Genomic DNA, 10,783 nt, shown 5'->3' on the forward strand with positions numbered 1-10,783 from the left:
GAACTGATTGTAGCTGGGAAAAGGTTGGTGTAAATGCTGAATTGGAGGGAGGGTGGAGTAAACGATGGGTGGAGATGAAGTTCAGAGAGAGAGAGAGAGAGAGATAATAAAGACAAAGGAATGGATAAAGCTCAGACTGGGAAAATCAGTAGCTGCTAATTGAGACTGTTAGTGGCTTGTTTTAAACTCATTCACAGGATGAGGGTGTTGCTAGCTAGGTCAGCATTTATTGCCCAGAGGGCAGTTAAGAGTCAGTAGCATTGCTGTGGATCTGGAGTCACATATAGGCCACACTAGGTAAAGACGGCAGTTTCCTTCCCTAAAGGGCATTAGTGAACCAGATGGGGTGTTCCCCCCAACAATTGGCAGCAGAGTAATGATCTCTTAGACTCTTAATTCCAGATTTCAATTTACTTCAAATTCCACTATCTGCTGAGACAGGATTTGAACCCAGGTCCCCAGGGTGTTACTTAGGTGTCTGTATTAACTGTCCAACAATAATGCCACTAGGTCATCACCTCCTTGCTGACAATGGGATGGTTGTGGTAGCAGTCCATATGATGACGAAGCCTGGTATGTGGGGTGGGGGGGTAAGGATATGGGAGAAAGTGCTCAGGCCCTAAAATTATTGAACTCAATGCTGAGTCCCGAAGTTTGCAGAGTCACCGAGAGGAAAATGAAATGCTGTTCTTCCAGTTTGCACTGAGCTTCACTGGAGCACTACAGCAAGCCCGAGACAGAGACGTTGGCCAGGGAACATGTCGGTGTGTTCAAATGGCAGGCAACAGGAAGCCACTAAGAGAGTTCAATACTCATTAAGAGATTTGTATTAAGCCTTCTGAGTCACCTTCTACCTAACTTGCAGTCATTCCATGTCTACCCTAGATCCATATGTGAAGATCCACCTCATGCAGAACGGCAAGAGACTGAAGAAAAAGAAGACCACCATTAAAAAGAACACTTTGAATCCATACTACAACGAGTCGTTCAGCTTTGAAGTACCCTTTGAACAGATTCAGGTACGGTCAGGCATTTTATATTCAACTGCAAAAGCCCCATCAGATTTTTGTTGCACATTTCTGCCAACAGAGTACCAACTGAATATTGGAGGACAGATTTGAAAACATCTGACAAATACAGTATTTCTGGAACAGCCTTGAAATGAAGCTTGCAGCTCTGAATCTTACCATGTGTAAAATCAGTTCTTCGAATCCTGTGTTTTCACCTTTCATTTTTCTGAGTTTCCATGGTAACTCCTGAGGTCAACAATCCATTCCTATAATCTTTTATTTACTAGCATTTTTGATGTCGACACATTTTTGAAATTCTGGGACAATCTCTTTGTTGTGCAGGCTGTGGTATTTCTGTGGGTCACCCTCAGTTCTGACTGTTATTTCTAAGCAAGAGCTACTGAGAAGTCAGTAAACCCTAACAACCTGACCCTGTTTTGTTAATTTTATTTTGAGCTGCATTTTGCCCTCGCAGGTTCCAAAGCTCCTGTATCCTTATGTCTGCCTATGTTTGTAACACAAATATCTACAAGCTGCTGGATTGCAGCTCCTTTGTATTGAAGCACTCAGTGGTAAAGACTTTCCGTTGATCTCTATCTTTTATTCTGTCAGAAAAAATTCACATTTCTGTCATGCGTTTACATTCTTCTACATTTTTACATGAATGCCCAATTATTTTTATTAATTCATGGATGTGGAGGCTTTGGAGAGGGTGCAAAAGAGGTTTACCAGGATGCTGTCTGGATTAGAGCATATGAGCTATAAGGAGAGGCTAGAAAATCTTGCTTTGTTTTCCCTGGAGCCACGGAGTCTAAGGGGAGACTTACTGTTATATAGTTTTGCTGCAACTCCTAACCAGTTGAATAAATCAGGAATTTACTGTTACATGGTAAGTTGCTGAATAAAAGACAATTCTATTAATAAGATCATAAGACACAGGAGCAGAAGAAGGCTGTCCAGTCCATTGAGTCTGCTCCGCCATTCAGTGAGGTCATGGCTGATCTGATAATCCTCAACTCCACTTTCTTGCCATTTCCCCATAACTCTTGATTCCCTTACTAATTATAAATCTGTCTATCCCAGCCTTGATTATACTTAATGACCCAGCCTCAACAGCCCTCTGTGGCAAAGAATTCCACAAATTCACTCCCCTCTGAAAGATGAAATTTTTCCTGATCTCAGTCTTAAGTGGGTGACTCCCTATTCTGAGATGATGCCCTTTGGTCCTGGATTCTCCCACAAGGGGAAATAACTTTTCCACATAGAGTCACAGAGATATACAGCATAGAAACAGACCCTTTGGTCCAAATCGTCCATGCTGACCAGATATCCTAAATTAATCAAGTCCCATTTGCCAGCATTTGGCCCATATCCCTCTAAGTCCTTCTTATTCTTGTACCCACCCAGATGTCTTTTAAATGTTGTAATTGTACCAGCCTACACCACCTCCTTTGGCAGCTCATTCCATACACACACCAAAACTCTGCGTAAAAAATTTGCACCTTAGGTCCCTTTTAAATCTTTCCCCTCTCACCTTAAACCTATGCCTTCTAGTTTTGGACACCCCTGCCCTGGGAAAAAGGTCTGGACTATTCATTTTATCCACAGCCCTCATGATTTTATAAACCTCTATAAGGTCACCCATCAGCCTCTGACGCTCCAGGGAAAATAGCCTCAGCCTATTCAGCCTCTCCTTATAGCTCAGACACCCCAAACCTGGTAACATCCTTATAAATGTTTTCTGAACTGTTTTAAGTTTCACAACATCCTTCCGGTAGCAGGGAGACCTGAACTGAATACAGTATTCCAAAAGAGGCCTAACCAATGTCCTGTACAGCCACAATATGACCTTCCTACCCCTATACTCAGTCAAGTTCTCGAAAAATCTTGTATGTTTCAATAGTGTTACCTCATTCTTTGAAACTCCAATGAATACAGGTCCAACCTGCTGAACCTCTTCTCATAAATTAGTCCCACTACACCTGGTATTAGCCTGGTGAACCTTTCCCTGCACTGCCTCTAATGTAGTAAATCAAATGCACGGTGTATAGCCGTTACCCACCTGTGGAATTCTGCACACTTCCACACCTATCACCTCAGTTAATACAGCAGTCATGTGTGATGAGTAGCGTTCAGGTAAGCAGTAGCTCTGTTCAATTACGTTATGAGTAATTCCTACCTCGTAGATAGGAACTGTGCACTTGGAGAGCATGTATTACTTTCTAGGGACTGTTTTAATGCCAGACCCATTTGCATTGTTATTTCGTTATCTGATATGTAGCTGAATAAGCAGTAACTCCCCACATTCTCAATATATATCCTAATAGTTAAAGAAGGAACAATACCTAACATGTTAATTCATGAATGAATTTGACAGATCAGTTCACTTTGGGCACAGAATTTACATCATTTGTGATGCAATGGTTGCCGGGGGGGATGCTTTGGAGTAGAAGCCATAGTTCTCCCCTCTATGGCCAGATTCTGGAGTTCCAAATGTTGCTTTGGGTGCTTTTTCCACCCACCCTCATCCGCGCACCACCACCCCACCCCACCCCCACCCCCAATTAAGGTGTTATATTTTTGGGGCAAGATTGGAAACCAGGCATATTGATTGCCCTCATGATGCAGCCCATTATAACAAAGTCCTTGCACATTTGGGACATTTTGATGGGAATAGCCTCCACGATGGACCCAGTAATGTACCACGTTGTTACCTCTGTTGCCTGTTGTGTCAACAAGTACTTGTCATGGTGCTCCAAATAGCCCTGTTTCAGATTTCAATGGGCAGGTACTTCCTCCCACTGAGTATGACCAGCATTCTTGGTTGGGATCCCGCTCTTCCCAGCTAAGTATTGTTGAGGCTCACCTTTGCCAAACCTCCTATAACGATTTTCACTTTCTCGCCCGTTTGTCTTCCAGAAAGTGCAGGTGGTCATTACCGTGCTGGATTATGACAAGCTGGGGAAGAACGAAGCTATTGGCAAGTGTTTTGTGGGATGCAATGCCACTGGCGCTGAACTTCGACACTGGTCCGACATGCTGTCCAACCCTCGAAGGCCTATTGCTCAATGGCACACCCTACAGCCTGAAGAAGAAGTTGACATTGCCCTGGGAATCAAGACGTCGTGATATTGTGCTGAGGCCATTAGGAGTTGTAGTAGTTGACTAAGCTTTGAACAGCCGTTTGTTTTTCTTTGTGGCTATTTGTAAAATATATAACAAACAAGTTGTTGATGAGCCTACACGTGTACTTGTTTCAGGATGTCACAGTATGCTCAGAATAACCTTGAATAAGTCCAGGTGTTTCTCTATTTTACAGGCAGTCTGTGCTCAATGATAATATTCAAGGGACTGTTTTTATCCCAGACCTGATTGTATTGTTATTCCTATTATCTGATTGTGTAGCGTCATGCCTATGTTGTCAAGAAGAAGTTGGAAAGGAAGAGAACCTTGGGGTGAAGGGGGTGGGAGGGAGAAGAAATGATAGCAGAAAAATATATTGAGAGAAAAATAGAAGAAAAAAATAAAAACAATGAAAAGAAGCACAGAAAATGGAATGAAGGAAGGAAGAAATAAAGGGGACGGATTATACACGTCTTCCGAAAAATGTGATTGCAGACTTCAGTGAACAGGCAGAATTCTATTTTGTGAACAGAAGTATGATCTGTTGAATAAAACTTGAGTTATTGTCCTCATGTTTCTGTAACTGATGGTGGTGTTTGGAACACTGTTTCTTCATGGTATTAATATATTTACACGTTCAGCACATCTACAGACCAACCATCTCTCTGTTACAAAATCACACGATTCTGAAGCAACACCAATATCAACTCGCATTTATAAAGTGCGTTTATATTTAAAACATCGCATGAGGCTTCACAAGTGAACAAAATTTGACACCAAACCACACAAGATGACCAAATCTTTGGACAAAGATGTACATTTTATGGAGTGGACTTGATGGGGGGAAGCAAGGAAGAGTGCTAGAAAGGGTTAGGGAGGGATTTTCAGAGCCTAGAGCCCCATCAGCTAAAGAAATGGCTAAAATAAACAAGTGATGCTCAGAGTTGGAGGCATCCAGATATTTTGGAGGGTTGTATGAGGTCGCTTCTCACCTGATGCATGGTGAGCCTCAGGTAAAACCAGTCCCAGCTATATCTCTAATAGGAGAGCAGCCTAATGATTCTCTGGGACTATGGTGACTTTACCTTAAGAGGAGAGGGGAATTCAAGATAAAATTGTCAAGTTCTTCTGGAAAATTGGGCTGCTCTCTCATTAGAGAGAGAGAGACAGAGACAGGGAGAGAGAGAGACGTCTGGTGGTGGTTTAACCTGAGGGTCACTCTGCCTCAGACGAGGGGAGAGGTTGAGAAAACTGTTCTTTCTGGTAACTTCAGCTGACCCCCACACTGTTAGCATCACTCTGCATTGCAAAACAGCCATCTAGCCAATTAATCTATCCACCCCGCACTCCGAGATGGAAATTACAAAGATAAGAGATCAGATAGATAGAAACACCTTTACAAGGATAATTTTGCCTAGGATCAAGAAACAACAAAGAACCATTTCCCTTCTTCTTTTCCATAAGAGCTCAAGAGATCTTTAAATGGAATGTCGCGAATGTAATTTGAAATCTCTTCTGATTAATTCAGGAGCACAGGTTGAGAGCACTGCTGGCTGAACAGGAGCTTCAACAGAATGATTGCAAAAAGTTTAAAGTCAGGCGTATGTTCAGGCTCCATGATTGATAGCTGCACCAAATGGTTGTGTAGCCCATTAAATGTTCAGTAAAAGGCTTTAGTGTCTATTAAATGATCAGTAAATTGGAATTACAGATAAAAGACCTGCTGCTGTTGCAGATGTGTCTCTGAAGCCTGTGAACGCTGTGGAAAATGGGCGTGTGGGTCTGCAGCATAGAGAAAAATAACTAAATTTTTAGATTCATACAGGAGGCCCATCTGTGCCATTCCTAATTCTGAGCCAGCACATTGATGAAGCTATCCAATTAGTCCAATCGCCCTCCCCTTACTCTCTGTCCTTAGCCCTGCAATTGTTTCCTGTTTGAGCACTCATTCAATTTACTTTTAGGAGTTAACATTTCATCTGCCTTCACCATCCCTTTCCAAATCACAAAGCTACATTCTGTAAAGATAAAATTCTCATCTCACCATTCGCAATTCCCTTTAAATTTTCCTCCAATTGTTTTCTTTTGGACAACCAGTATTCCATTTCACAACAAAAACAGAAAGTGCTGGAGACACTCAGCAGGTCTGGCAGCAACTGTAGAGAAAGAATCTTGATTTCATTGTTCTGACCTTTGAATATAGGAGTTGGGACGTTATGTTGATGTTGTACAGAATATTGGTGAGGCCTCTTCTGGAGTGCTGTGTCCAGTTCTCGTCTCCTTGTTGAAGGAAGTATATTATTACGCTGCAGGGGGTTCAGAAGAGATTTACCAGGATGTTGCCAGGAATGGAGGGTTTGAATTTAAAGGAGAGGCTGGTTAGTCTGGGACTTTTTCACTGAAGCTTAGGAGGTTGAGAGATTTCAAGACTAGGGGACGTATTTTTAAGGTGAGAGAGCAAAGATTTAATAAAGATATGAGGGGAAATTTGTTTTAAACAAAGAGTGATTAATGTGTGGAATGAACTTCCAGAGGAAGCAGTGGATGCAGGTACAGTTACATCACTTCAAAGACATTTGGATAAGTTCATGAACAGAAAAGGTTGGGAGGGATATGGGCCAGGAGCAGGCAAGAGAAACTAGTTTAGTTTGGCATTACAGTTGGCATGGACTCGTTGGACCAAAGCGTCTGTTTCTGTGCTGAATAACTCTATGACTCTAAGATACAGTGACCCTTCTTCAAAACTGAAAATAGCTGAGGAAGGGTTAGACTGGATGGGGGGGCAGAGGGGCAGTTCAGTGGTGAATAGAGTATTTGGAGAACCTGCCCAGAGAGAGAAAACAAAAGGGATAGGCAAACGAACAGCTTGCTGATGATTAGCCGAGAGTGTGATGAATGCTAAGTAGTGTGCTAACAAGAAATGTAAATAATTGAAAATGAGTCGGCTGTGCTGGGAGGAACTCAAGTAAGACAAGACCCCAGGGTTTTGGAGGGGTGGGGAGAAGGTAACAAACATGAGTCACAATCATCGAGTCATAGAGATGTACAGCACGAAAACAGACTCTTCGGTGCAACTCGCCCATGCTGACCAAATATCCTAAATTAATCCAGTCCCATTTGTCAGCATTTGGCCCATATCCCTCTAAACCCTTCTTATTCATATGCCCATCCAGATGCCTTTTAAATGTTGTAATTGTACCAACCTCCACTAGTTTGTCTGGCAGCTTGTTCCATACCACACCACCCTCTGTGTGAAAAAGTAGGACCCTTTTAAATCTTTGCCCTCTCACCTTAAACCTATGCCCTCTAGTTTTTGACTCTGCTCCCCTAAGGAAAACACCTAAGCTATACAACCTATCCATGCCCCTCATGATTTTATAAACTCTATCAGGTCACCCCTCAGCCTCCGACACTCCAGGGAAAACAGCCCCAGCCTGTTCAGCCTCTCCCTATAACTCAAAACCCCCAAACCTGGCAACGTCCTTGTAAATCTTTTCTGAACCCTTTCAAGTTTCACAACATCTTTTCTATAGCAATCTCCTACAGAGTCCTGAAGGCTGTAAGGTACCAAGGTAGAAGATAAGGGTGTTATTCCTCCAGCAACTTTTGTTCATTTAGCTCCCACCTTGTGCAGGGGTGTCCTGCATATTTGGATGTGATAACATGCAGTACAAGACCAGTATAAGGATCACAGTATTGGTTTTGCCTGATGATGTTCGGATAATTCTCTCCATTATGAGGTACAGTCAGTTCTTTTATAACACGATGGTTGTGTTTGTGCGCAACCCCGCAACAACATCCTGCTTTAGAAACAGCGCTTATAGTTTTGGTGCTGTAATCACTTTACAGCAAACACATATTTTAAGAGTTTGAGCTGTTGAAACAGTGTTCCCCCATGTATCAATTGTGTTATAGCAAATTCACGTTGACGAAATGCACGTTATAGTGGGATAATGTGTATCGTGGAACAAATGTATTAACCACTGGAAGTGCAATTACTTGGTGAGATCATAGGGTCATCACTCAATCAATTCTTAAACATCTCTTGTGGGAATATGAATTTGTTCATTTTAACGGGCCAATCTGTAGTGTAATATAGTAGACAATGGAATGACACACAAGCACATTAATCAGTCACCCATTGATCTCACTAACAGCAATCTCAAGACTTGTACCTCTTGACAACGTCCATACCCCAGACCATTTCCAAACACCCGAAGGTGTAGTTCTGTAGGCCCCATAGTGCTTCAGGTGGTTCCAAACCCTGCATGTCTATAGGCAGAACTGCGTGTTCGAAAGCAGAAGACCGTGATTAAGATGCCAGCTGGGTACCTACCACTCGATACTTCTGTGCAACTCAATAATGTCAAGAAAATTGCAATTTTTAATCTAGAAATTTTAGTGTGGTTTCCTGTTGTCACAGGATAATGAGCTAAGCTACAAGTACATGGTAGCTAATAGGGGACCTCATTATAGTGCATAAAATATTAAGCTGCGCAGATGAGGCCTACCCTGAATATTACTTCAAAGTAGGGCAAACTGATAGGCCATACATAGAAAAGTAAAACCAATTATAGGAAGAACTTTTGGCAAAAGATGATAAATGTTTGGGATAATGCATCGGGTGGGTGTTGCAGAGATTAAAGTGGATATTCGGGTTGGAGAGTAGAGGTGCTCTAAATTTTTCATTGTGTTCAATGACCCTTTCTCTTCCTAATGTCTTATGTAAGATAAGCATTTGCCGAATAACTTTTAAAGCTGCTTCTTTTATTGTGTTAGGGCGCCCCTTTCAGGAGAAAGTTAATCATTACAAGTACTGTGTTCTTCCATTCTGATTTTAAGCACGTATTAAGTTCTCATTTCCTTGAACAAAATCATTATTTCTGCATTGTTAAATGTTTGTATTTAATTTTTTATTTCTCTTCTGTGGAGTTACCTTGCGGGTGAAAAAATAGGCTGGAAGTCTTATTTCAACCTTAAAGATGGTCATTTAGAAAGGGCAGTTTGCCTTCTGATTCTAACACTGCTCTTGACAGTCATAGTCCAACTGGTCACTAAGTTTCTGGAAGCTGAAGAAGGAATTACGTGAGTTATTCACACTGCAGCAGCGCAACGGTGCATCAACAATTTGTATTTAGACAACACTTTTAAGGTTGTTTAGCTCAGTTGGCCAGGCGGCTGGTTTGCAAAGCTAACAGTGAGAGTCAATTCCCACACTGCCTGAAGTTATTGTGAAGGTCCTGCCTTCTCAACCTCACCCTGTGTGGTTAGCACTGCTGCCTCACCAGCGCCAGGTTCCTGGGTTCAATTCTAGCCTCAGGCGACTGGCTGTATGGAGTTTTCACATTCTCCCTGTGTCTATGTGGGTTTCCTCTGGGTGCTCTGGTTCTCTCCCACAATCCAAAGATGTGCTAAATTGCCATCAATGTTCAGGGATGTGGAGGTTAGGTGCATTAGTCAGGGGTAAATGTAGGGGAATGGGTCTTGGTGGGTTACTCTTCAGAGGGTTGGTGTGGACTTGTTGGGCCAAATGGCCTGTTTGCACACTGTAGGGATTTTACAATTTAAAAAAACAAAGACATGGAACATAATCTGGGTGGAGGTCTTCGTGTCCATCACCAAAAATAGTTTGCTAGCACCTTGATGTCAAAGCAACATTTAACCAAGTGCGGCATCAAGGAGTCCTGGCAAAAAGTTGAGTCAACCATTTTCAGCTGCTCTATCAATGACCTTCTTTCCTTCATGATGTCAAAAGTGGTGATGTTTGGTGTTGATTCTAAGATGTTCAGAACCATTCTCAACTCCCCAGATACAGAAGAAGACTGTTGGTAATAAGCAGCAAGACCTGAATAACATTCAGGCTTGAGCTGCTAGCTTTAGGTAAGTAACATTCATGACAGGCAATGACCATCTCCAACAAGAGAGACCCTAACCATCATTCCTTGATGTTCAATGGCATTACCAATGATGAATGCGAATAGTCATGTAACATGATACCACCCTGACCAAACATCCAGCTTGATTGGCACCCCATGTACCATCTTCAATGGTCATTCATTTCATCACTGAGCACAATGGCAGCAATGAGTACTGTCTACAAGATGTTCTGCAGCAACTCCATAAGACTCCTTAGAAAGCACCCTCCAAACCAGTGACCTCTGCTATACCGAAGGCAAAGGCAACAGATACATGGAAACACCACCATGTGTAAACTCTCCTCCAAACCACACACCACTCTGGCTTGGACTATTGCCATTGCCATTCCTTCACTGTCTGAGTAAAAATTCCGGAACTCCATCCCTACACCACATGGACTGCAATGGTTCTAGAAGGGAGCTCACCACTACCTTCTCAAGAGCAATTAGGGAGGGTAATAAATATTGGTCTTGCTAGTGACACCCACATCAGGTGATTTTTTTTTTAAATCCTGCATTTTCCACTTCCTGCATTATATCTGAACTGGACAATGTTTCAGAATTCCAGTATCTGCCGTATTTTGCATTTGCACAGACAACAGCAAGGGGCTGAAAGACACAAAAGCAGAAAGTGCTGGAGAAACTCAGAAGGTCTGTCAGTATCTGTAAAGAGAAATGCCATTAATGTTTCAAGTTCAGTGACCCTTGCTCAAGTTGAAGAACAAATCATGTTTG

The 10,783-nt window shown here is 42.3% G+C and overlaps 1 protein-coding gene across 2 annotated transcripts in view; it reads left to right on the forward strand.

Annotated features, from left to right (window-relative positions):
• Nucleotides 1–4,705, forward strand: part of LOC122542176 (synaptotagmin-1-like) — a 142,700-nt gene extending 137,995 nt beyond the window's left edge. For both annotated transcript variants that reach the window (XM_043679615.2, XM_043679616.2), the window contains 2 exons: nucleotides 886–1,019; nucleotides 3,930–4,705. In XM_043679615.2, the coding sequence (XP_043535550.1) occupies nucleotides 886–1,019; nucleotides 3,930–4,139 (344 nt within the window). In that variant the 3' untranslated portion in view covers nucleotides 4,140–4,705. The remainder of the gene's footprint in view (nucleotides 1–885; nucleotides 1,020–3,929) is intronic.
• The last annotated feature ends 6,078 nt before the right edge of the window (nucleotides 4,706–10,783 follow it).

Source organism: Chiloscyllium plagiosum, unplaced genomic scaffold (assembly GCF_037043375.1).
Source record: "Chiloscyllium plagiosum isolate Xiang-an unplaced genomic scaffold, Cpla_swu_hap1 HiC_scaffold_33, whole genome shotgun sequence".
In the NCBI taxonomy this organism is placed as follows: domain Eukaryota; kingdom Metazoa; phylum Chordata; class Chondrichthyes; order Orectolobiformes; family Hemiscylliidae; genus Chiloscyllium; species Chiloscyllium plagiosum.